Below are 26,943 nucleotides of genomic sequence, written 5' to 3'. Positions count from 1 at the left end.
AAGGCATATGCGGGGCTCTGTTAGCCCCACACCTGTACGACCTGATCATCACCCTTTGCAGCCTCGAATGGTGCAAAGGGTGACTGTGGCTCCAGAAGTCCCCGGCATGCCTCCACAACTAGCCACCAGCCAGACTGGCCAAAAATCCTGGCAGTGGCCCCGGGGCCTCCTGAGCATCCCTTGGGCAGTTCCTCCCAAAGCAAATAAATACAAAGTATTATCCTGATAAACTATCCAACAGGCTTTAAGACAATGACAAAATTCTGTCCTATAAACAAAGAGCACGAGGCCTGAGAGACAGTAAGAGAGTACAGGGGCTAAGGTGTGTGCCCTGCACTTGGATGACCCTGGTTCAATCCCAGCACCACACACAGTCCAAGCACCACTAGGAGTACGTGATCCCTGAGCACAGAGATAGGAGTGGGCCCTGAGCACAGCTTATGTGGTCCTATCCCCCTAACCCCAAAAAAGAGGGCCATGGGGGAACAGAGAGCCCTCGAGGAGCTGTGGGCACGCGTTGCATGCGGGAGGCACAGAGCAGACATGCTCCTCTAAGCGCACTGGGTACGGTGCCAACACCCAAACCAAACAAAAAAACAACCTACAGACACCTGAATGGGCTGGAGAACCTGCCTCGTGCACAGGGACCCCAGATCTGTGCCTGGCAGGCTCTGGTGGCCGAGTTCTGCTAGACCCAAGCAGCACTGGGTCGGGTTATCGCTGAGCCCCCAGGCACTACTTGGACACCATTCTCAGCGAGAAAGAGCCAAGATGGAGCTGTAAAGGCACTGTAACACGGCCCCGCGACGTGACCAGCAGGGTCCCTCAAAGAGGAAGATAAACCATCACACTCCGCAGCAACCCAGAGTCCGGCAGTCCCATCGCCAAGAGGGGCTTGCACAACTTGCCTCATCGGAGCACACAGTTGCAGCAAAAGCCCAGGGAAAAGACATCCAAACGTCTGCTGAAAGATGATTAAAACATGATGTAAACATCCCTGAGAATACTGTTTGGTCTTAAAAGGAAGGAGTTCGGACATGTGGAAGCCTTTGGGATTTTATGCTAAGTGAAATAAGCCAGTCACAAAAACGACTTGGTCACTACATAAACGAGGTCATCTAAACTGACCAAATTCGGGCGAGAGAAAATGTAGAAGGGGAGCAACCTGGTTCCATGCCCAGCTGGGTGCAGTTCTGGAGGCCCCCAACACACTGGGGTGGTCCTGGTGGCCCCCAGTTCCTCATGGCCCTATTACTGAACAAGCCAAGCTTGCAAAGTGTTGTAGGGAGTGAGTGCCCCACCCCCCAGGTCCTCCAAACACTCCTTGAGAAGCCTCCCTCACCCCCAAAGATTAACAATAAAACTGAAACTGGTCAGGATGGTAACTGGATTGTTTTTGTACCAAGGATCAATCCCAGAGCCTCACACAGCAAGGAAAACAAGCCCCCTACATGGAGCTCAGCCCCAGTCCCTAAATGTGTTTTTCATCAGACACACAAAAGCTGATGGACACATACCTCCACTACATGCTATAAAGACCACAGATGTAGGACTAGATTCTAAAAATACATGTCCTTTCCTGTCTAAATGGGAATACATAACATGTTTATATAATTCTCGGTAGCTTATAAACACTGTCGATCAGAAGCCAACCACTAAGATTTAGAATACCAATAAAGGATATATTGTACTTTAGCCTTAAATACTGGTGGAAATCTGAAAAGAATTCATAATTAATCAAACATTAATGTTCAACGTTGACTTTCCCTGTTATCCCTACTGTATCCTATTTTTGTCTGGCCATTCCTGAATTTGCTAAGGTTCTAATTCAAGAACAGCAGTATCAGAAAAAAATTCTAATCAAAAAAGGTAACAGTTTTGCCAAAATCAAAACTGAGGCTACCATATTCATCTATGCTTTTCTCCCACTTCTTGGCTTAAACAAGGACTCCCAGGTTATTCTCTTAATTAGAGGGCACATCTAACTGTGATTCTGCACTCTGCTTTAAAACTAAAAAGACACATAAAAACTCTTGGGAAGGCAAAAAAGAACTTGAGTCAGTTCTGTCATTCAGGTGTGACAGTATGCAAATAAGCTCAGGGCCATCAAATGAGGTGTGAAGATGCAACGCCATTTGGAGTTTTGGTTCAGTTTTTTTTTTTTTTTGGTGGTGCCAGGGATCAAATCCACCATTGAGGCACATTCCTGACCCTTACTTTTAACATAATTTTGTGAGATAGGAAAGCCAATAATTATTCTAACTTATTCTCCATTTTATTAAGTGAAAAATTAATCCTAGCCCAGAACTACTTAAGTTTTAACTAAAACAGTCTGTCTCAGATATTCAAATCATGTAAAATTTGAGAATACTGGCCAGGGGTGGAGCTCAGGGGTAGAGCATTGTCTGGCTTTGATCTTTGGCAGAGCCCCCAAAAGGACTTTTTTCAAAAAAAACCCACAAAGAAAGAAAAGAGCTAGTCTCATTTATTTTTTTGTTTTTTTTAGGTCATAGCCGGTGATACTCAAGGGCTACTGCTGGTTCTTCATTCAGGGATCACTCCCGCCGGGCACTGGGGAGCCACATGGGGTGTGAGAGATCAAAGTCAGGTGGGCTGAGCACAAGACAAGAGTCCTACCCACTGTCCTACCAACTCCAGTTCAAGGGGTAGGAAAGGTCTTAAGCCTTCCTGTCTCTCTGCAGCGCCAGGTCTCATACATGCAAAGACAATGGTTCTGTGGTGGAACCGTATCTTCAACCCTTAAGTATTTTTTGTTTTATTTCGGAGCCAAACCCAGCTGTGCTCAAGGGCTACTCCTCTCTCGGTATTCAGGGGATCAGACCGCACTGGGAATCAAACCTGGGCCTCCTGCATGCAAAGCTCCTGTCCTCTGAATTATCTCCTCAGGTCTTAAGTATTCCTTTTTGTTTTAATTTTGGGCCACACCCAAAGGTGTGCTCAGAGCTCAGGGATCACATGAGAACGCTCATCAGCTGCAAGCAAGGCAAATAACCTACCCACTGTACTATCTCTGCAGCCCTAGACCCCCACGTATTCTTAAGAACCAAACCTTCTACAAGATGATAAACTAACAACTTTGGATTTAACAATTCCATTATTCTTTCCAGTTCAAGTAGTGTTTGGACTCTGATGTGAACCATGGACTTCTTTTATGATTGTATGTCAAGTCACATTTTTATCACTTCTTACAGTCTCGTGGGTTGTAAGAAGAGAGCAGATGGAATCATTAACAGCAGCAGCAGTTACTTCAATGTCCAGGAAATTACATGCATACCATAAATGGATTTCAAATTTTATAGGCCGTAAGCCTCCCATTTTTTAATGGATCTCTGTATCTAACAAATGAATCAAAACACAGTATGAAGATAAACTCGGTAAGATGCTACTTCAATCATTAATCCCAACTTTGATGTTTTCATCAAATTAATCTTATTCAACTTTGACTCTGATAAACTATATTACATTTAATGTATTTTGAGTGTCAAGGATCAACCCTGGGACCTCATACATATGAAGCTCTAACACTGAGCTATATCAAGCTCCTATATCAAGGGTTAGTTTTTGTGAGTCTTCTGATTCTTAGTATGCCAGTTAACAAAATGCTCAACTGTCCCTTTTTTAAAAAAATTTATTTTTGCTCCCGGGGTCATATCTGGTAGTGCTCAGGGGCTGTTCTGGCATGTTCCAGGGACCATGTGGGCCTCTGAGCTCTCCCTCCAGCCCTGTTTTCACGGTTCTCTAACTTAACCCTCACTGTGGTGGTGCAGGTGACTACTATTATTCATATGATACCAGTACAGGATAATTAAGTACCTTGCCTAAGGATAAACTAGCAAGAGAAGTTAGAGATCCAAATCTGATCAAAGCCCCCCTTCAATTACTTTATTCCTCAATTCTATTCTTTAATACATTGCAATATCCTACTTCTTCACACTGGCTCACAAACACTTACTAGAATATAATTTGCAGTGAGTGATTGCTTAACAAGAAAATGAGTTTAACTTGTGAGGAATTTTGCGGGGTGGGGGGTATAATGGCTTCCTGTCATCACTGCTCACAGGTAGCACTTTAGTCTCCTGAACTCTATTTTCCTAGATCAAAATCTAAATTAAAAATAGGCCTCTGTGGTAGTGCAGGATCATTCTGACACCCTCCTGAAGTATTTAAAAAAAAAAAAAAAAACGCACCCAGCCTTGCTCAGGGCTTAATCCTAGCTCTGCACCCAGGAGCACTCCTGACCGGGCACAGGGGACCACACAGGATGTGAGAGACCAAACTGGGTCAGTCTCATGCAAAACAAATGCCCTATCTGCTACAGCTCCAGCCACTCTCCTTTGGGGGGGGAGGGGCAGGGGGCGTGGTATAGGTCACATCCAAAAAGTTCAGGGGCTACTCCTGGCTCTGCTCTCTGATGGTGCTGGGGGGACCATATGGAATGTTGGGAATCGAGCCTGGGTGGGCCACATGCAAGGCAAACGCCACTCTACTATCCCTACTGCCCTCCTCCTCTTTTAAGCTGGAAATGAGACAAAGGACTTTTACAACATTAACAGATTCTTCTGTAACCCAGTGAGATCGACCAAATCACAGTCTCTTGAACTTCTCAGGACTTCTAGAAAATAATGCCGTGCTCCTTCCAGGCACTTGCTGGAGATAAACTATGATTTGCCCATGCAAACGATCATATTCAGTGTCAGAGTCCCTATTTTTCCGGTCGTCTGAATCACTTCCATCCCAGCATCCGAGCTGCTGTCTCGGCAACAGCTTATCAAAGAACCAGATTTGTCTGGAATGAAATAAAGACGGAATTGGTAGCAGAAGTTATTTCTTGGAATGAAACTACACTACACAGTTTGAGCGGTTTCAATCGCATCGGGGAACACTTTCTGCGTTGCAATTACAAACTCACTCTGAATACAGTACAAGAAAAACACCTATTGTCAGAGGCTGGGGTGGGAGTACAGCAAGCAGGGCGCGTGCCAGCACTGGGCCAGCATGGGAACGATCCCGACACCCTGAGCACTGCCAGGAACGATCCCTGCGTGCAGGGCCGGGGTAAGCCCCGAGCACTGCCGGGCAGGGCCCCCCAAAACAGTCTTCCTCGCGCCCCTCCCCCACCTGGGTTCCATCCTCAACTCCCTGCAGTCCCCAGGAGCGATCCCTGAGTACCACCGGGCGTGGGGCAAAAGAAAACCGACCAAAGAACCCAACCACTGTGAAGGAAGGCATTTTTAGAAACACTTTCTCCTGACGTGACACAAGCCCCAAACGTTCCCAACAGCCACGTTAAGTCGCTTCAGGTCCTTTCGTTCAGTCGCCCCCATTCTGAGCCGCTGCCCCGGCCCGAGACGTGACGAACCGACACGCCAAACTCTGAGCAAGTTTTCGACCTGGAACGGACCGTGCCGAGGGGCACTCGTCAGTTTGCTTGGGAAACGTCCCCCAAACCTCCGCTTTCTGCAGAGCCGAAGTCCACATCCCCGGGGGAGGGGAGGGGAGGGCCCCCGAAGCCGAGCTCGCGCCCCCGGGAGCGGCCGCGGGCTGGGCGAGCCCCGCTCCCGAGGCTGGGGGCGGGCCGGCCCGGACCCCGGTCCCTCCGGCCCGCGCCGCGACCGGACAACGCGACACGGGCTCCGAGACCCGGTCCCCCCGAGACCGGCGCCCGGCCTCCGCCCGCAGCCCTGCACCGCCCCCGACCCTCTCCAGGCTCCGGTCCCGGGGCGAACTCACGGCCGCCGCGGCGCCGGTGAAGATGTCCTCTCCCTCGGTGTCACTGTCCCCCGCCTCCGGCTCCGAGCCGCCGGCCGCGCCCTCGGGCTCGCGGTCCAGGACGGGGAAGGGTGGGGGGAGTCTCTCCGAAGCGCTACAGCCGCCACCGCCCGACGCCATCTTCCTCCACCCGCGGCGGAAGCCGCAACAACAACTTTATAAACAGGCCGCGCCGCGAGCAAAGCGCTCTGGAGGCCCGAAGAGCCGGGCCAGGGCGCGGGGCGGGGCCAGGGCGCGGGGCGGGGCCAGGGCGCGGGGCGGGCCCAGGGCGCGGGGCGGGGCCTGTGTGACGGGAGCCTGGCGTTCCAGCTGGCCGGAGAGAAATGGCCGGCGGGTAAGGAGGCGGGGCCAGAGCGCAGGGCGGGGCCAGGAGGAGGAGCGGGGCCAGAGTGAGGGGCGGAGCCTGTGTGACGCGAGCTAGGCGTTCCAGCTGGCCGGAGAGAAAGAGCCGGCGGGGAAGGGGGCGGAGCCAGGGCGCGGGGCGGGGCCAGGGCGCCGCGGGGCAAGGGCGCGGGGCGGGGCCTGTGTGACGCGAGCCAGGCCGTCCAGCTGGCCGGGGAGAAATGGCCGGCGCGTAAGGGGGCGGGGCCAGGGCGTGGGGCGGGGCCTGTGTGCCTGAGCAAAGCGCCCCAGTAAACCCGAGACGGAAGACCGCCTCCTTGCCGGGGGCTCTGGGGGCGGGGCTAGAGCCTTGAGTGAGGGCGGGACCCTTGTGCCGGGAGCCAAGAGTTCCAGCGGGTCCGAGAGGGAGGGCGGCCGGACCCCAGCCCACAGATTCCCGGGGCGGGACGAGTGGCGCGGCCTATCAGCAGAGCGAGCCCTGCTGGGAGTGGTGGTGGTGGTGGTGGTGGTGGGGGGGGGGGGGGGGGAGGGGGGGGGGGAGGGGGGGGGGGGCTTATGTGCTGGGGGCGTGGCTTAGGCGGCGAGGGCGGGGCCTGCGGGCCGGGGGCGGGGTGGACAGACCAGCGTTTGCATACTCACACTACATAGTCTAGAGTCAGGGCGCAAACACCCTAAACTGAGGAGTAATGGGACAGATAAAGTACGGTTCGGGTTTTTAACAGGGTCCTTGAAAACCCAAGCATCGGTATGCCGCAGTTCACCCATGCTGAACACAGTGCGTTTATAGATGTAAACCCAGTGAAATCGTCCTGCCAGATTCCAACTGTCTCCTCAACGGAACCGAGGACGGGCACTGACTGTGACACGGATCTGGCATGTCATGGTGAATTCCTCGACCACAGGAGCTGCTACTTCCGAGTCTCTGCAGCTTGCGGGCCTCGTCCTGTCTCTGTACCCGCGACACTAAAGACCCAACAGAGTTCGCAGTTTCTTATTCTTATTTTGGGTCACAACCAGCGATGCTCACAGTTTCCTCCTGGCTCCGCACACAGAAGTTACTCCTGATGGTGCTCGGACTACATGGGGTGCCAAGGATCGAACCCGGGTTGCAAGGCAAACTCTCTCCCCCATGTGCTATCTATCGCTCGGGCCCCAGAGTTCGCAGTTTCATCTGATCAGGTGGAAGAAACTTACCGCACCCACCCTGCTGCTGTCCTTCCAGGCTGCGGACTCCTGACTTTGGAACTTTTTTCAAGTTTTTGGGTCACACCAGACGGTGCTCCTGAATCTCACTCCTGGCGGGTTTGGGGGGCTACACGGGGTACCAGGGAGCAAACCAGGGTCGGCCACGTGCAAGACAGACGCCCACCCCGCGGTGCTATGGCTCTGGCCCCACTCTGGGTTATTCTTGATGCTGTTGAAGAACCTCCAGAACCAGCCACCACCATGCTCAGACCACTCTCCGCACACATGAAGGTACTGGCAGAGGAACAAAGGCACGCGGATCTCAGGGCTAAGATCTCCAAGCCTACTCGGATGGATTGGGGCTGAGCATCCTCCACCCAGATTCTCCAAATTCCAATAGGCGGGGGTCACACCCACCAACTGGCCCCCTGGCGCCATGCAATCCCATCAATGGCCAGGACTCAGAGACTGTAAAACCCAGCTCCCGGAAGAGAACAGGGAAGAATCTCCTGCCCCCATGCCTGGCTGTCCTTGCTGGGGCCCCTTGGAGGGGACCGGGTTGAGTTCTCCTCCCCGCCCCAATCAGGGCTCCGGCAGCTGAAGATCTTATCATCTCATTCCTACTTTGGACAAACTGGCAGGCTACCGAATGTAACCTGCCCACACAGCAGAGTCTGGCAAACTCCCCGTGGTGTACCCAGTATGCCAAATACCAGTAACAATGAAGGGTCTCATTCTCCTAACTCTGAAAGGGCCTTGAATATGGCACTTTTTAAAAAAAATCTCAGGGCTAGGACGAATGAGATGGGAGGCAATCGACGAATAACAGGATGGTTGTGATTGTGATTGTTGAAGAACATGCCACCATTGGACCAGGCCAGCTGACCCTCCCACGGCTTCTCTTGAAGGAGACTGGCAGGGAAGTCAGGGTGGGCGAAAGCTCCGACAAGAGAAAACCCGAGTCAGAGTCCATGGAGCTGATGCGTCAGCACCCGAGTACCCCCCCACCACCACCACTGTGGGCCACGAAGCTCACTTCTGGACGCGCGTGGAAGTCGGGAGCCTGCCTGGGCGTCATGGGTGCCCAGCCGGTCCACGCCGCACCCCGCTCTGGAGCCCACGTTTCTTTCCTGCAACCACAGGAGGCCCGATGGGCCCGCTGCGGGGGCATGGGGGGCACCGCACACGCGCAAACAGACACAGGGACACGTGCGCACACGTGACAGACATGCAAGCACAGATAGACGCGTAGACGTGCGCTGACACGCGTGGGGGAAAACACGCACGCACGCGGGCAGACACGCACAGACACTGCTGAAACGCGTACACCCACGCGGACTAGCGTACGCGCACCGTCGCGGGACTACACTTCCCACAATGCACCGCTCCGGCCCCGGCCGCCGCGCGCCCTGGCGCTCGCCGCGGACGCCGCCGCGCGCCCGGAAGGCCGGCGCGGAGCACGCTGGGGCCTGTAGTCCGGCGCCGACGCCCCCGGCTGCTCGGCGCCCGCGAGTCCCGCCCGGCGCGGTTCCCGGCACCTTCGCGCCGCCGCGCGCGGGCTCCGAACAGGAAGTGGACGGGGTGGCGCGGCCGCCGCGCGGGACGGTGGCTCGGGTGGGACAGTCGCCAGGGATGGCGGAGCGGGAGGATGGAGCGGGTGTCCGGGCTGCTCTCCTGGACGCTGAGCCGAGTCCTGCGGCTCTCGGGCCTCTCTGAGCGGAGCGCGGCCCGGCAGCCCCGGACCATGGAAGAAAAAGCGCTCGAGGTTTACGGTAACTGCCTGTACGCCGGCGGCCTCCGGGGCGGGGGTCGGGGGGCGGGCCCCGGGTGAGGGGAGCGGGTGGGCGCCGTGCGTGCAGGGGCGCGGGCGCGGGGTGGCTCCCGCCCGGGGCTTGGCGTGGCGCGGGGCTTTCGGGGCTCGGTGGGGACCGGAGCCCGCCCGGCCCCGCTTCCCATCCTCAAGCCCGCACCACGCCCGCCACGGCCCACGAGGGCACTGCAGAGTGACTGCCCGGCTGGCTGGGGACCTGCCCAAGGTCACGGTCACTCCTCCAGCTGCAGAAGCAGCGTGCGGAGGTCTCAGGGGAGGAGAGGCGAGACCGGCCGGCCCCTGGGACCGCGCCTGCACCGGCTGAGCCGGGGGTGTGCTCACACTCGTCTCTGCAGATGCAGCCTCTTAGCCCTGGGACCGGCCCCATCGTGCAGAGAGGGGACGGGGGGAGACCTGGGGCCGCTCGGCCAGTGGGGGACCCAGAGAGGAGCAGACGTGCAGGCCCTTTCACAGCTGCCTTGGGAGTCTCCCTTTGGACCAGGCTGACTCTGACAAACACAGAGATGGGTGTGGGCCAGCCGGACCAGGTGGAACCATCGGCATAACAAATACAGTTTAGGGCAGGATGGGCAGGAGCAGGAAGCCGGGCCGGACGCTTATCCCGGGAGCCAAACCCGTTAACCTCTAGCTAGAGGCAGAACTTACCCAGCCTGATGATGAATCGCGAGTAGGGTGGGCCCCACAAAGCTGATGCGGGCACTTAAGATTGGCACTGCATACGCCCATCTCTGCACTTCTCACTTCCCTTTACCCACTTAATCCTTCTCTCCTGCGCTTACAGCTTGATGGATTTTCGTACATCTGTGTGTTTGTTCTCCGCCTTTCCTCTCTCTAGGATATAAGCTCTGTGAAGGCAGGAACTTTTTTATGTGTTACTAGGTAGGGCTGGAGCGATAGCGCAGCAGCAGGTAGGGCCTTTGCTTTGCACGCGGCCAACCCAGGTTCGATTCCTCTGCCCCTCTCAGAGAGCCCGACAAGCTACCGAGAGTATCCTGCCCGCATCACAGAGCCTAGCAAGCTCCCCGTGGCATATTCGATATGCCAAAAACAGTAACAAGTCTCACAATGGAGACATTACTGGTGCCCGCTGAGCAAATCCATGAACAACGGGAGGACAGTGCTACTAGGTAGAACACTGGGGGTAAGGTAGTGGATATCCTCTTTTTGATAATACCTCCCTTCCTTTTCCTTTTGTTGTCGGTGTGATCAGCAGCTGACTGAGGTGTCACTGGGTGTCACACTTGCTTTGGCACTTACACCTGGTTGCAGCACTTGGGGTCCTCTCAGGGTCCGCCTGATCTCACCCACTGCTGAGGCACTGCGGGTGTTTCTTAGACTCTCCGTGCCTGCAAGACGGAGGTTCCACCACCGAGACATTTCTGGGTCCCCCAGAAAGTAGGCTGTTGATGGAAATCCCAAGGTCTCGTAATTAGATGTTGAATTATAATGAACTTTTAAGGCGGATGAACCATACTCCTGTTCTGTTAGAACTCTGTTATTCGGGTGGGGGGTTCCCCTGGGAATGCTCGGTGGCCACTCCTGCGCTGGGGGGACCAACTAAACCTGGGCCTCCTCTGTGCAAAGCTGTGCTCCCGCCCACTCTTCACCCTGCCCCTGCCTCTGGCCAAAAACACTAGGGATATAACTTTGGGGTTTTGTTTTCGCTTCGTTTTGTTTTTGAGGGTGGGGGGAGGGCACACACATCTGTGTCCAGGGCTGACTCCTGGCTCTGCACTCAGGAATCACTGGAACCCTGTGGAACATTGGAGATCAAACCTAGGTCAGCCGCATGTGAGACAAGCACCCTCCCCACTATGCCATCTCTCTGGCCCCAGGGATACAGCTTTGGAAGAGAGAATTTTTTGTCTTTAAGCAGCATTTTTTGAGAAAGACATGTGCAAAAATTTTTTTTTTAATTATGTGTATTATAAGTAGGAGGCCAAACATCTGAATAAGAGATACGAAAATTTGCAAGAAGTGATGTCGTTGGGCCCCAGGGGTGACTTATGTGAAGTGGGGAGGAGAAAGACAGTCACTTTCTCCCCATGTGCCTCTGCCACCCGGGACCCAGGGTTACTGGATTCTTGTCTCGCCTCGAGAAAGGAATTTCAGGAGTTGACAAGCAGTGAAATAAATAGATTTTACTTGGAGGGTTTTAAGGTTTTGGAGGGAGAGAGAGTGAAAGAGAGAAGGTGACGAGCTCAAGAGAGAATGGGCTTCTCCAAGGGTGGAGAGAGCCCTACGCGCATCCTAGCATTAGACATGGAAGCATGAAAGCACTCATCTCAAGAGGGGAGATTCAGGCGACACATGTGCTCAGGTGCCACATGTGCTCAGACATGTGGGTGCAAGCAGCACATGGGCTCGGGCAGCATATGCGCGCCCTTCCTTTGTTCAACGTGGCCCTTATAGGGTTTCTCCAACTTGCACCCATATGGGGCTTCTTCCTAGGTAAAAATCCATTGCTAAGGAGATTACCAGGGGATTTGGGAGTGGTGATGGTCTTCTGGACTGAATCCCTAAAGTTAGGGTATTTGAGGAATTTTCTTCGGGGGAGGGGTCCAATCTCCTCCTGTTCCATTGCTACTCAGGGTCTTATCAGACCTTAGTTCCTGCTTTTCCTGTTTTCTGCAAGGTTGCCTTTTGCCATTGCCTTGGGAGGGGGCCTTCCCATCCTGCCTACATCAGAAGAAGGGATACCAATATCTCTAGTTGGATCTGAAAAGATTTTAAGGAGGGGTCCTTTGGGTTGGGCGTGAAGTCTAAGAGTTTGGTTGGCTACTTAAAGGAACAGGACTCTAGAAGAAACCACAAAAGGGTATCTGGGAGGAAAAAAATTCCCCTTTTGGGGAATGGCATGTAGTCAGGGCCTAGGATAGGGTCTGAGGGGAAAGGTGAAGGTCTGGTCAAAAGGGGCATGAAGTGGAATGAAATACTGAAGATTGACGTGTAAATGAAGAGTTTAATGTCAGTGCAGAGGCATAGTAGAACCTTACCAGGAGAGTAATGTGACAAGAGCAACATTGAACTTAAACCCCTGTCTTTGATGGCTAGAAAACAGGATAGCTTTAATAGGGTGCACCTGAGTAAGGAATGTCACACTGCTTGTATAAGTGACCCTTGGAGGGGGGGGGGGGGCGGGCAGCAAATCCCTTTGTTTTGTCTTTTGTTTCTGGGCCATGTTGTGCAGGCTTACTCCTGGTGGCACTTGGGGGGGTCATCTGAAGTGCCAGGGATTGAGCCAGGCTTGGCCACGTGCAAAGCGAGTCCCTCACCTTCTCTGCTGTCTCTTCAACCAGGGTAAATTCATTTGTACAAAACTACTTCCCAGAGCCTCCTAAGGGAGCAGCTTCGTCCTCTTGCCTGTCTTTAAAATTCTGGTTATGATAAGAGTTGGGGAGGAAGTAAAATTTGATTGATTTGTTTTTCCCAGCTGCATTTTTTTTTATTACAGGGGTGCGATAAATAATAGTGAGACCCCAGGTCTAGAGTGTCACCCCCATTTTGTGTGAGCCCTGTCTCCCCACTCCTCTTGAGCATTGCCCTTTTTTATCTTTTCGTCTTTTCCTTCCTATCTCCCTTCCTCCCCGTGGCTGTGACTGCTGTCTCACGGCGGCTCTGCCTGGTTGTGAGGCTCATTCACTCCAGGTGCTGAGCTCAGGGGCCGGGGAGGGTCCTGTGTTTTCTTAGCTGTGTTTGCACATCCGCCCGCTGGAGGCTGGCCTTGGTTAGTGGAGCTGTTCCCTCCTGCTGGTTGTCCTCAGAGCAGGCTCTGACCGGGCCCTGTGTTGCGAGCATGCAGGCAGTGTGTCCTTCTTGCCAGGCAGGTGCTTTAGCTACTGAGGCCCCTCCTGAGGTCTCTCTACGGTAACCTGAGCGTCAGGTGCAGTCCCCGAGGCTCTGTGGGGCCCACATCCGGGTCCTTCCTGCGGTTCACTTCACTAACTTCCCCCTTCCCTTAGCCTTGCTCTCTCCCTCTGTGAAATCCGCTCTCCTTTCCTTCCTGCCTGGCTGTTTTGGATACCCCGGTGCTGGCCCGCCCATGCTCACCTGCCCTACCTGCCTTACCCGATCTCCTGCTTGCAGACCAAGGCCAGCTTGAGCTCCCATCAGCCTGGTTTGATATTGTTGGCCTTTTCCTGCTTTCTCCTTCTGATCCGGAAGTGAGCGGCTACCCGTGGCCCTGTACTTGAGTCTCTTTCTCTTTACACTAGGGCTTCTCAAAGCAAAGTATATTGTTAAATAAGCTGTGGGGGTTGGGGGGGCACACCCAGCGCTACTCCGGGGTTACTCCAGGTTCTGCACCAGCACCACTCCTGGCAGGCTCAGGAGACCGTATTGGGTGCTAGGATCAAACCTGGGCCGGCTGGTCACATTCAAGGAAAGTGCCCTGCCTGCTGCTGGAGCGATAGCACAGCGGTAGGGCGTTTGCCTTGCACGCAGCCAACATGGCCAACGCGAGTTCGATTCCTCCGCCCCTCTCGGAGAGCCCGGCAAGCTATCGAGAGTATCTCGCCCGCACCACAGAGCCTGGCAAGCTACCCGTGACATATTCGATATGCCAGACACAGTAACAACAAAGTCTCCGATGGAGACGTTACTGGGCCCGCTCGAGAAAATCGATGAACAACGGGGGGACAGTGATCGTGACCGCCCTGCCTGCTGTAGTATCCAGTTTCCGAATTTATGAAAAAGTATCTTTTATTTTTTGTCAGGGGTGGGGGGATGCAGTGCTCTGGAGCTACTTCTGACTCTATTTGAGGGGCACTCCTGGAGGTGCTCCGGGGACCATGAATCGCTGGGAATCAAGCCAGGGGTGAGCCTCTTGCAGGCAAACACCTAATCTGCACAAGGCCAGCAACTAACCTCTCTCTCCCTGGCCTCTGGGAACGTTTGTTTCAAAGCTTAGGTGGTACTTCAGTTTCAATCATACTGTTGTTGTTGTTTGTTGTTTGTTTGTTTGGGGAACACCCAGTGAGATAGTTGCTCTGGGGCTTGTTTGGGAATTAGCAGCGCTTCTCTGCAGGGTGGAAGACCATGTGTTTCAGGGTTCGCCCCCTGTGCCCACCACACAGAGCATTCGTGCAAGCCCTTGGAGCTGTCTTCCCAGCTAGACCTTAGGTTTTCGTCCTGCCTTTTGTTTTGTTTCTATTCTGTATTTGTTTTTGTTTATTTTTAATTGCATCTCTGTGAGATGAACAGTTAGAAAGTTGTTCATGATAAGGTTTCATATAGTGTTCCAACACCTGTCCCTTCATCAGTGTACATTTCCCACCACTAATTTCTCCTGGCCCCCCCGCCCCCACCTACTTCTATAGCAGTCACTTTTCTTCTCTCTGTCTCTCTCTTTCTCTTCTCTCTCTCCTTTTCCCTGCTCCCTCTTTTTCCTTTTGGTTTAAAATACAGGTGCTAAAAGATATGTTTGTTCCTTTCCCTCCTTCCAGCAGTCAGTTCTTGTCCAGAATGATCATTCCCAGCTATTATTGCCATCGTGGCCTTTTTCTCTACTAACTGCCCTCTGCTTCCCACATACTTGGGCAAGCTGCCAACCGTGGACCAATCCTCCTGGCCCCTGTTTTTTCTGTCCTTGAATATTAGTCTCGTACTATGTTTTTATACCCCACAAACGAGTACAGTCATTCTATATCTGTCCCTTTCCTTCTGACTCATTGCAGCAGTCACCGTGATGCTCTCCATGTCCTTCCATTTATAAGCAGATTTCATGATCTCATTTTTCCTGGTGCCCACATGTAGTATTCCATTGTTTAAATATGCTATAGTTTCTTTATCTGGTCATCTGTTCTCAGACACGGGTTATTTGCAGATTTTGGCTCTTGTGAACAGTGCTGCAATGAACACAGAAGTGCAGATGGCGTTTTGCTGTGTGTTTTGGGGCCCCCAAGATATATTCCCAGAATATATTGGTATTGCTGTGTCAAATGGGAGCTCAGACAATAAACCCCTACGAATAGATAAAGCAACCCGTGGGAAAAAAGAAGACAGGAGGCATCACCATCCCCAGCTTTAAACTGTACTACAAAGCTGTAATAATTAAAACAGCATGATATTGGAGTAAAGACAGAATCACAGATCAATGGATTAGAGTTGAATATCCTGACACAGACCCTCAAGTATATGATTAAGTAAAGTAAAGGCCCTCCCGTTGATCATCGATTTGCTCGAGCGGGCCCAGTAATGTCTCCATTGGAGACTTTGTTGTTACTGTGTCTGGCATATCGAATATGTCACGGGGAGCTTGCCAAGCTCTGCCTGAGGGCGAGATACTCTCAGTCACTGACTGGGCTCTCCGAGAGGGGCGGAGGAATTGAACTCGGGTGGGCCATGTTGGCTGCGTGCAAGGCAAACGCCCTACCGCTGTGCTATATGATTACTTAATCTTTGATAAAGGAGCAAGAAATATAAAGTGAAGCAAGAAAAGCTTTTTCAACAAATGGTGCTGGAAAAAACTGGACAAAAAAAACTACATGCAAAAAAAAAAATCAATTCAGACCTCTTTCTAACACTAGGCACATAAGTCAGATCAAAATGTATTAAAGATTGTGGTATCAGACCTGAGTCCCTAAGGCACATGGAAGAAAGCATAGCAGAACCCTCCATGACACGGAAGCTAAAGGACATCTTCAAAGACGAAATGCCACTGACCAAGCAAGGGGGACAACATTAAACTAAGAAGCTTCTGCGCCTCCAAAGAAACTGTGACCAAGATACATACACAGCCCATGGAATAGGAAAGATGGTTTTGTTTTTAGTAACATTCCCAGCACTCCTTTGTTGAATCACGTTTAAACGCTCCTGCTTATTCTTTGTGGATTTCATGGATTCAGAACAATTCTCACCTGAGTCTATTCTCAGAAACCCGTGTCACCATTCACTACTTGTTGAATGTTCTATTAAGTACCCCTTAAGCGCCTCAGAATCAGTTCATATGAAACTGGGCTTGTTTGCCACCGCCTCCAGCCCCTCTTCTGTTTTAGACCAAGCCCAAATGTGCTTAGGACTTAATTCTTCCTCTGCTCAAGGACTGTTCCTGGGGGTCCTCAAGGGTCCATATGTCGTGTTGTAGTGCCGGAGATCCAACCCAGGTTGGCTGCGTTGCCCACTGTACTGCCTCTCTGACCCTGCTCTTTTTTTTTTGTTTTGGACCACCTGGCTGTGCTCACAGCCTGCTCCTGGCTCTGCTCAGGGCTCAGGGGACCATATGGATGCTGGAGATTGAACCCGAGTTGGCCGCATGCAAGGCGAGCGCCCTCCCTGCTGTACTACCACTCCAGCCCTGGTGCTTTCTTTTGTTACCAGTTTTTTCCCAGACATGGGGATTAGAAATATGGGTCCTCTTCGGTCTAGGTTGTGGCTCAGTGGTGTCCTTCCTATGTGAGACCCTGGGTCAGTGCCCCTGCACCCCAAAAAGTAACCTCAGTCATCTTCCTTTCTCATCTTCCACTAAGCAGTTATCAAATTCTGTTGATTCTACCTCCAAAATGACCTCATCTTTTCTTCCTTCTTCTCCGTTACCTTTGCCTTGTTCATCTTTTTCTGTTGGCTTAATTTGGGACCACACTCAGTGTTCGGCGCTCCTGGCTTTGCTGGGGGACCGTGGAGTGCTGGGGATCACTCTTGGGGCTCCCATTTGGAAATAATACTGCATCTCTGGTGGTTCTCCAGATTTGATCCGTACTATCCGAGACCCAGAGAAGCCTAATACTTTAGAAGAACTGGAAGTGGTGACGGAAAGCTGCGTGGAGGTTCAGGAGCTCAGCGAAGAAGATTATCTGGTTATTATAAGGTTCACTCCAACAGTACCTCATTGCTCTTTGGCGACTCTTATTGGTAAGGTTTGTTTGTCATTTTTCGATTCTAAAGTATCCTTACTTGTACTTGTATTGATGCAAAATATCAGTCAGCATCCGCAGTCAGAGCTTATGGTATGTAGAGAATTTCCAGATATTCACCACTTGGAGGTCCCACAGTCAAATCTCTCTGAGAGCTGGTGTATTATTATCTGCATTTTATAGCCTCAGAGGATTAGTGACTTGCTGAGGCCCGTGTAGCAGGAAAAGGGTGAATGAAGCTGAGGGTCAGATCCCGGTCACCCCTCCAAATGTGTCACTCCATGCAGCTTCTCTGAGTGGAGATGCAGATGCAGAGAGGCTGTGGTTTTTTGTTTGTTTTTGTTTTGCTTTTGCGGTCACACCCAGCAATGCTCAGGGGTTCCTCCTGGCTCTGCAATCAGGAATTACTCCTGGCGGTACTCAGGGAACCATATGGGATGCTGGGAATTAAACCAGCCACCTGCAAGGCAAACGCCCTACCTGCTGTGCTATTGCTCCAGCCCCCTGTGGAGAAATTTTGAGCAGGTAGTTTTCTGTTAGGGACTGCAGTCCTACTGTTGCAGATCAGTTAGCAAGAAGGTCTCTCTGGCGCAGGGACCTGGCTTCATACCAGTCCCCACCTCTGCGGGGCTCTGAATTCCCACCCCAGTGATCACTCCTGGCCCTGCCTTCCCCTGGTGATCTCCAGCTCACCTCTGGCACTGCTGGGTATGGCCACCACCATCACCACAAAAAAAATATATATATATATATTATATATATATATGGTTGGGCCAGACAGATGAGCTTCGCTGACTGGTGCGTCTCTTTGTGTGCGGAGGCCCTGGACGCAGTCCCAGTGCCACATGGTCCTCTGGGTATTGCCAGGAGCTGGAGCACGGCTTGGTGTGGGCCCCAGTAAGCAGAAAACAGGGCCACAGAAATAGAAAAGCAGGTAAGGCCTGAATGCAGCCAACTCCAGGTTGATCTGAGCACTAGTGCCCCAGAAGTGAACCTTGGGAGCAGTCCCTGATTCTCACCCAGTGTGGCCCAGCCCTCCCCACCCCCAGCCTCAAAATAAAAGTAAAAGTTGATATGGATTTCTTTTTTTTTAATTTTGTTTGTTTTGGGTGCATGTAGTGGTGCTCAGGGCTTAGTCCTGGCTCTGTGCTCAGTGATCACTCCTGGGAGTACTTGGATCATCTGGGGTTCTGGGGATTGAGCCAGGAACTGCAGCATGCAAGGCTAGTACCCTCCTTGCTATACCATTGCTCTGGCCCAGATACGGTTTATTTTAATCAGCAGGGGGTTGAGTAAGCAGTCATTGGCAGTCTGTATTATCAGTGGGATACTATGCACATATTAAAAAAATAGGCATCAGGGACTGAAGCGATAGCACAGCGGGTAGGGCATTTGCCTTGCACACAGCCAATCCAGGTTCAATTCCCAGCATCCCATATGATCCCCTGAGCACCACCAGGGTAATTCCTGAGTGCTTCACTGGGTCACTGTCACTGTCCTCGTTGTTCATCGATTTGCTCGAGCGGGCCCAGAAACGTCTCCATTGTGACAATTGTTACTGTATTTGGCATATCGAATACATCACAGGTAGCTTGCCAGGCTTTGCTGTGCGGGCGAGATACTCTCGGTAGCTTGCCAGGCTCTCCGAGAAGGATGGAAGAATTGAACTCGGGTCGGCCATGTTGGCCACTTGCAAGGCAAACGCCCTGCCCGCTGTGCTATCGCTCCAGCCCTGCATCACCGGGTGTGACCCAAAAAGCAAAAAAAAAAAAATAGACATCACTGGATCCTAAGATGACTCACAGTTATGTGCTTTGTGTGCTGGAGAACTGGGTTCAGCCCCCAGCATGAAGTGAGTGGGACTTGGGGTGTGGGTGGGAGGAAAGGAGCGCTCCCCATGGGCTGATAGAGAGATCTTTATGATAAGCTGTCCAGACATCAAGGCCAGGGGGTGGGAGAGACAGAGATTAAGATGCTTCCCTAACCGTCTGGTCCCACGTACCGCTTAAGTTTCCCTAAGCACTGCCAAGAATGACCCTGAGCAGAGAGCTAGGGAAAAAACTCAGAGAACTGCTGCATATGGCCCCCCAAAACCTTAAAAAGAAAAAAAGAGAAAAAGAAATAAAAGAAAGTATGCTATTACTATATTTGTATTTAAAAAAACAAAAAAAAAAACTATTTTAAAAGGTGCAAGAGAAAGCTCACTGGTCTGAATGCATGCAAGGTCCGAGGCCAATCCCCAGTACTGCAGGGTCTGACCACACGGCTAGGAGTAGCCTACGAGCAAACAGATTAGAATGGATACTTGTGTGTGTGTCTGTTTGCATATTCATAGAGAACACATCAGAAATGATGAGGCAGGGAGCTAGCACTGGGCTTAAAGTGGTTGCCATGCACAAAACTGACCTGGGTTCGATCCCTGGCACCACATGAGGTCCTCAGAGCCTTCCCAGGAGTGAAAGCACCAGAACCAAGCCCTGAGCACTGCCACGGATGGCTTCCAAACCAGAGTGTCTTTTTGTTTTGTTTTGTTTTGTTTTTGGGTCACTCCTGCCTGTGTGCTTGGGGATCACTCCTGGTGGACTCGGGACCCTATGGGATGCTAGGATCTAACTCAGGTCGGCTGCATGCATGGTGGGCACCCTTCCTGCTGTACTTTCAATCCTTCCTCAAACAGAAATCATTTAAAAGACAAATACTTCTTTTTTGTATCCATGTTACTGTGATCATTCTCTTCTCTCTGGGTCATAGGGGTTCCTCTCTCAGTGGGCGTCTTAGAAGAATAGGAGATCTTTAGAGCCCCTATACAGCTTTGGGGGTCTAAAGTTCCAGTGCTATGGCAGGAAGTGGGTGTTGGGGAAGGGATTGATGTTGGAATATTGTATATGTAAAACTCTGTCATAAATAACTTTAATTCACGGTGACACAATAGAAAAACAAAAAATCAAAAATAAAGTTCCAATGCTAGAAAAAGTATTATTGATTATATACTTATTCTTAAACTACTCCTTGAACCTGATTTGTAGGAGATGTTATATCTATAAATGGTACTATTATAATACCTATTTCATAGAACAGGAAACTGAGAAATAAATTGAACTCTGATTTGGGATTAAAGCGGTAAACTGAACTTGAAGGAGCTTGTTTAAGGGAAATTTCCTTTACCTGGTAAGGATAGAGGCAGATGCGAGAGGATCCTGGTCTCTGTAAGTTACTCCTGGTCGGGGGTTGGTCCTAGACCCAAATCTGCCGTTTAACTAGCGTGACGAGTTTCAGTGTGGCCGTGGCTTCATATTTGTAGAATCAGGCTGGCCTCACTGAATGCTCTGGGTTTTCTCAAGCAGTGTCTAAGGTGATTATTAACATGTCTAGTGTGGTCCAGGTTTCGGGCACTCACGCTGATGACGAGGACACCTGTGCAGTTGTGTGCCTTTCTAGAACCGGTAGGAGGAAATAATGGGCCTTTGTTTTCCTTCACAGGACTGTGCTTAAGAGTAAAACTTCAGCGTTGTTTACCATTTAAACATAAGGTAAAGAAAATGGTTTTTGGTGTTTAATAACAGCTTCATTGCAGTTGAATTCATATCCAACTCACCTATTTTTTCCCCTTTGTTTAAAATCATGGTTTATAAAGTTGTTCACGGTGCATTTGTTATAGGTATTTAACATTCAACCCAATCCCACCACAGTGTCACCTTCCCTCAGCTATTGTTCCCATTTTCCCATCCACCCCCCAAGGCAGCCCCCTTCGCAGGCACAAAATAATTTATTTCAGCAAACGAAGAATTTTGAAAATTGTTCTCACCACGGGGTCAACGGCAGTTGTCTGCAGCTTATATGCTAACGTGGTTGGCTCTGTAACCATCACTACTTTCAGTGTAGGAATGCCTTACTCCTGGCTCTTTGCTCGAGGATCACTCCTGTCAGGGGCTGGGGGACCATATGTGGTGTCAGGGACCAAACCCAGGCCAACAGCAAGGCCAGGGCCCTGCCCAGTCTCCAGCCCTCAGTTTGGGAACATTTTCATCACTCTGATCCAGAGAGATGACTCCAAGGCTGTGCTCACAGGAGACCATTGCTCCTCCCGGTGCTGCACATGGTTCCCAAGCACCTCCAAGAGCTCCACACTGGAAGGAACCCTTGAGCATACCTGGGGTACCCCAAACAAAAAGCAAAGAGGAGCTCCAGTTAGCAGTACCTTCCCATTCCTCCCAAGCCCTTCCCCATCCCTAGACAAAAACGACTGTATTTTTGTTTTGACGGACTCCCCGAGTCTGGTTAATAAATGAAGTAAGTGTGTGAGCTATTAAGTCTGTCTCCCTCACTTAGGGTGATATTGTCAGGATTGTCCATGTTGTAGCCTGCCAGTATCTCTTTTCTTTTTACTCCATCAACTATATTTACTTGGTGGACATAGCACATTTTATTTTTCTGTTTGTCCATTGATGGACATTTGGGGTGTTTCCACTTGCTGTTTATTATGAATGATGCTGTTTGAATTTTCATATGCAAGTGTCTACATGGCTTCGTGTTCTCGTTTCTCTTCCACCTGAGAGTGGAATTGATGGTAATTCTGTGTTTAACCATTTTTAGAACTGCCTCAACACCCCCCCTGCAGTGTGTGAAAGGTCCGATTTCATTCTGAAGGAGTTCAGCAGGGCTATCTTGACCCATAGCATAGTTGAGAACACAAGATGGCACTAGATGAAAGAAGGATTCTGAAAATTTTATATTATGATCCAGTTTTTTTTTGGTAAAAGAAGCCCTCAGCTTTGGCAAATGTGTATGCATTTGTGTTCAATCTGTATTGCATGATGTAGATATGTGAAAATGAGGGAAGAAACTATACTGGGTTATATGACTTTTAGGGGACATGGGCCAAGGAGAAAGTTTAGATACTTTAGATATAGATTTGGGATGGCGGGATGACTCAGTGGGGAGGCCTGTGTGCTCTGCATGGGGAACCTCTCATTCAACCCTCTTGGCACCACAGGGTACCCCAGGAGCCCTGTTGGGCGTGGTCCCCCAAATTTAAGTAATGATTTGGGAGGAAGAGGTTGAGTGCAGGAATGCAATATTTATGTGTAAAAGTATATGAGAGCTCGTCTATATAAAATCCTGTTTGTGTGTATCAATACTGGAGTTAATATCCCAGCAGAGCTTCCCAGGTACCCCGGAGGAAAAATCCTGTTCATTCAGGCTGTGTCAGGGTTTGTCTCTAAGGCTTTGGCATTGGAAATAGGATTTGGGTTTTTCGCCCCTAGACTCTTGACGTCACTGAACATTCCATCTCACTCATCATCTTAGAATGTTCTAAATGTTTTTGCTATTTTCCTCCTAGTTGGAAATCTACATTTCCGAAGGCACCCACTCCACAGAGGAAGACAGTAAGTGAATCGTGAGTCATATTGAAAACAGCTTCAGAAAATGCTTCATCCCAAATACCAATGATTCTACCAGCCAAGTATCTATGTGACATTTCCTCCCCAAATGTATTTAAAAAAATATAAAATGATTTATTAGCTTCCTCAAAGTGGGGAAACCTAGATACTTCAAGGAAGGATTTTGGTTAGTGAGAGCCCGGGTAAGGATTTTGGTTAGTGAGAGCCAGGCTTTGTGGTTTGAGCTTTCGTGACTTGGTAAACTGAGGAGCTGGAAAAGGCAGAGGAGAGGAAGAGATGGTAATGGAGTGAGATAACAAAGGAACACAGTGACAGAAAAAAGCATTTTCAGGAAGAGAAGCCCCCAAACAGGAACCCAGAGGCCCTTGCTGAGCAGACCCGGTGCTTTCTGAGGAAGAGGTTGTCCAGGAAACTCACTGCATGCTATCAGGAAAACAACACCATGTCCACTTAGACCATTTCAGACAGGTTATTTTACTCTCATGGGCTGAATTTATACCGGCCCCAAAGTTAATTGACTTCTTGATCATAATTTATGTGATCAGAGAGCTCAGTACCCTAATCCCACACAGCACACAGACGGGGCTTTTGAAATTCCTCTTGACTTGAGGGTGATTTAGTAATGATAGTATTAAGCCTTTGATGTGTCACTTAGTAAGGGGATATTTATTAAGTGCCTTCTACATGCGCACATAGTGTACCTTTGAAACACACAGTTGCCCATGCACCCTCCCTTGGAGAAGGAAGGAACAGAAAGTAGGAACAACTAGATGCTTTCCATGTGTTTGCGCTTCCCACACTGTTAGTCAGGCTGTGGACATTTCTCTTCGCACTCTTCCATCAAGAGTACTCTTAACAAAGTTCGACACTAGATAATGGGGTAACAGCTTTATTACTTGTTGCTCATTGTATACTGGTTTAAAACAAGAAACCCCTTGGGGTGGTGGAGTGAGGGATGAAATGAGCTAGAAGCAACTTAAGGACAGTGCTGAGGGGTTTTGTGGTGATGAAACTGCAATGATTTTGTACATTAAAACATAGATGTGTGGGGCCAGAGTCATAGCAGTGCAGTGGGGAGCCTTCCACATGACTGACCCAGCCTCAGTCCCCAGGATCCTGTGCTGGGGACCATATGTCAGGAGTAATTCTTGAGTGCAGAGCCGGGAGTAACCTCTGAGTACCACCAGGTGTGCCCTCCCCCCCAAATATATGCAAATACAAATTAAGACAGCTACATAAACACACAAAGCCAGTGGTGGAAATGGCTCTAAATTATTGTAATTGACAATTCCTTCTTAGGAGATAGATCCTTTCCCCATAGTTATCAGTTCTTCACATGTGACTTTTCTGTTCATTCCTCTTCCCATTAACCTACTATGTCCTTTTTAAATTAACTTGATAAAATTTGTACTGTAGTTGAAGTAACAGGATTCCAGTAGTTCACGTGAACTCCTGTTACCTCAACTACAGTACAAATTTTATGAGGTTAATAATGGGAAATAATTTGGTGGTGTGAATCAAGCCTTACGAATACCCTGGGTGTGGCCATGTCATCCCAAACAGCTTCATATGCATGCGTTGAACAGCAATCGTGGTACAGAATAATCCTGGGCTTCCGGCGCATGGCCTGGGAAGCAGTCCCACCCCCACCCCCACCCCCCACCTCTCAGAGGAACTCAGGGTGGGGAAGAGTGATGTTTGAAGTTGTATTTAAGCTGGATACAATCATACAGAAATATGTTTCTGGACAAAAACTGCAAAAAAAGAAATAGGTGCGGTAGATGGGATAAATAATAGGATCGCAGGTGGTATTTTTCTCTGAAAGTCTCCCCAGATTAGCCAGAACTGATGAGCCAAAACTCACTCTCATTTCTCCAAGAGCTCAACTCTGTTTATACCTTTTCCTGGTGTGAGGTGATCAGAGAAATGCTCTCATTGGCTAATAAAATACTGTCATTCCATATTGACTCTGCGCCACTAACGTTTGCTGTGTGTTTTGCAGTCAACAAGCAGATAAATGACAAAGAACGAGTGGCAGCTGCAATGGAGAACCCGAACTTAAGGGAAATCGTGGAACAGTGTGTCCTCGAGCCCGACTAAGGAATATTTTAGGAGCCACAGAACTGCTGTTTGTAAAATGTAAAAGACTCGTGTTTAATACCTAGGTGGTTTGTACCTCAAAGCATTTTTTTTAGATTATTTCCAAACAAGAATTAATTCAAAGTATTACCTACTTTGTTTCATGTATAACATTCTCAGGATTTGTAACACTTAAAAATGATCAGAGAAAAAAATATTTTGTAGTTACTATGTGTAAGATGAGTTGCTATTTTTCTGATACTACTTTTCATGTTAACTATTTACCATACCCAGTTGTATTCAATTTAAATCATTGCTCTTTAAAATAAAGCAGAGTTGATTCTTAAAATGATGTACCTTCGAATTTTTTTAAATTGAATTTACAATATACAGGTAGACTTATACATATTTCTGAGCTTGTTTGGTTTTTTTTTTTCTTTTTTGTTTGTTTGTTTTTTTGTTTTTGCTTTTTGGGTCACACCCAGCAATGTGCAGGGGTTTCTCCTGGCTCTGCACTCAGGAGTTACTCCTGACGGTGTTTGGGGGGTCATATGGGATGTCGGGGATCAGACCCAGGTCGGCAGCTTTCAAGGCAAACGCCCTCCCTGCTGTACTATCGCTCCTGTCCCTGAAGCTTTATTTTTGCTGAATTACAATACAGAATGGGCTGGAGCAATAGCACAGCGAGTATAGGGCGTTTGCCTTGCACGCAGCCAACCTAGGTTTGATTCCTCAGCCCCTCTCAGAGAGCCCGGCAAGCTACCGAGAGTATTCCACATGCACGGCAAAGCCTGGCAAGCTACCTGTGATGTATTTGATGTGCCAAAAACAGTAACAGGAAGTCTCACAATGGAGACATTACTGGTGCCTGATCAAGCAAATGGATGAACAATGGGAGGACAGTGCTACAGTGCTACAATACAGACTTGGTCTCGCCTTCTCCCAGGGACAGCAAATTGTTACCTGGAGAGGAATAAACTGGGGAGGAATAATATGGAGAGGCCCAGGTGACAGTGCCATTTGTCGGGGGAGGTTGTAGGGTGCAGGACATGAGGTAATGCTCAGGGACACTCCTGGTGGTATCTGGGGGATCATACATGGTGCCAGGAATCGAACAGGATTTGGCTGGGTGCAAGGCAAGTTCCTTAACCTTTCTCCCATTTTTCTAGCCTCATTGTAGTAGAATTGTGAAGAGCAAGAAGTCCCAAGGAGAAACTTCATTCAACCAGTGTCTCTTCTTTATTTGTCTTGTGTTTGGTTTAATTGAGAAAATAACAGCCCTCTGAAATGTGACAATGTGGTGGGCGGGCTCCAGGGGCCTCCGTGACCCCCCATCCGTGCTCCTGCCTTGAGTGCCTTGCGTAGTCAGTCTGTCCCTTCCTGCTGGGTAACGAACGACCTCGACCTAGACCTGCCGCTGTCTGCAACTCTGCCCCTGCAGTGGCTCACTCATCCTTTGGGAGGTCTCCAGCCTGTCCCAGCAGCACAGGAGCCACTCTAGAGGGTCTACACAGAGGAGTAGCCTCCCCCACACCTGCACCAACCTGAACACCACGTGAGTGACTCACGCTGGGAGGTTCCCCCAACCTCAGTGACAGCCTGATTGGAATCTCATGATTCTGAGCCAGACAGTGCAGCTGCTGGATTCCTGAGGGGGAGGCCTCCAGGAGCATACATGTTTATGCCAGGAAGTTTGGGGTATTTTGTTATGTAGCAATAAAAATAACTAGCATACAAGTTAATAGCTGAAGGTTTTCTGTCCAAATTCAATTGAAAATACTAGACGGGAAAGCTGGAGAAACCTGATCCCTGTATCTACCTTGGGTATATATATGTAGCTTTCGAAAAAATAGGACTCGGTAAGCTTAATGAGATTTCTTTTGGTAAAATGGCTGCTGTAATAGTTCTGACCCTCTTTTAGCATCTGCTCCTTGTGCTGAGCAGAATCGGGTGTTCGGGGGTTACGTATGTTGATGCTCAAAGGCTATTCCAGATTCCAAGTGGTGTTTCCAGGATCGAACCCAGGCCTCCTGGATGCAAAGCAAGCGCTCCAGCCTGCCAATCCATCTCTCTTGGTCCAGGGAGGAGAATTTTAGGACAATGTAGAGTATGAAAATGTGTGCACTTGGCAGGCTCAGAAAACTTGTCTGAGAAAGGCCTGAGAAAGTGAAAGTGTGCTGAAGGCTGGTGTATGATGCCCGCCCAGGAAATCTAGGGGACAAAACAAGGCAAGGTCACGGGCTGATGGCTGAGCTTACCTGCTGCATCCGAGCAGCACAAAACCAACTGTGCAGGAGAGAGGCCATGTTGGCCGAGATAGGTTGAGAGGATGCCCGCCAGCACAGACTGGAGGACACCGTGAGGGGGCACAGGTTCTGGTTTTATGCCTGGCACAGGAAGAGGGACATTGCAGCTTCTTCACACTCAGGAAACATGCGTGAGGGAGGCCAGTGAGCATGCACAG

General features: G+C 50.1%; 2 protein-coding genes across 2 annotated transcripts in view; one reads left to right on the top strand and one right to left on the bottom strand.

Moving 5' to 3' along the window:
• Positions 1-5,981, bottom strand: part of SNX1 (sorting nexin 1) — a 34,561-nt gene extending 28,580 nt beyond the window's left edge. Inside the window, exon 1 of the mRNA XM_056115470.1 lies at positions 5,752-5,981. Coding sequence (XP_055971445.1) covers positions 5,752-5,910 — 159 coding nt within the window. The 5' untranslated portion in view covers positions 5,911-5,981. The remainder of the gene's footprint in view (positions 1-5,751) is intronic.
• A 2,819-nt stretch (positions 5,982-8,800) lies between these two features.
• CIAO2A (cytosolic iron-sulfur assembly component 2A) lies at positions 8,801-24,822 on the top strand. The gene is made up of 5 exons (XM_056115471.1): positions 8,801-9,089; positions 16,832-16,996; positions 20,479-20,528; positions 22,340-22,385; positions 24,403-24,822. The coding sequence occupies exons 1-5, from the start codon at positions 8,966-8,968 to the stop codon at positions 24,498-24,500; spliced, it is 483 nt and encodes a 160-aa protein (XP_055971446.1). The 5' UTR covers positions 8,801-8,965; the 3' UTR covers positions 24,501-24,822.
• The last annotated feature ends 2,121 nt before the right edge of the window (positions 24,823-26,943 follow it).

The sequence above is a fragment of the Sorex fumeus genome, unplaced genomic scaffold (genome assembly GCF_029834395.1).
Source record: "Sorex fumeus unplaced genomic scaffold, SorFum_2.1 ptg000029l, whole genome shotgun sequence".
NCBI classification, from domain to species: domain Eukaryota; kingdom Metazoa; phylum Chordata; class Mammalia; order Eulipotyphla; family Soricidae; genus Sorex; species Sorex fumeus.
Note: the sequence above shows the minus strand (reverse complement) of the source record. Positions and strands in the feature narration are given on the sequence as shown.

Bases quoted from the DNA above. Each gene is read 5' to 3' on its own strand.
- CIAO2A (XM_056115471.1), top strand. From the start codon at position 8,966: ATGGAGCGGGTGTCCGGGCTGCTCTCCTGGACGCTGAGCCGAGTCCTG. The intron at 16,997-20,478 runs GTAAGGTTTGTT...TTTCCTTCACAG, and splicing joins CTCTTTGGCGACTCTTATTG to GACTGTGCTTAAGAGTAAAA. The intron at 22,386-24,402 runs GTAAGTGAATCG...TGTGTTTTGCAG, and splicing joins CCACTCCACAGAGGAAGACA to TCAACAAGCAGATAAATGAC.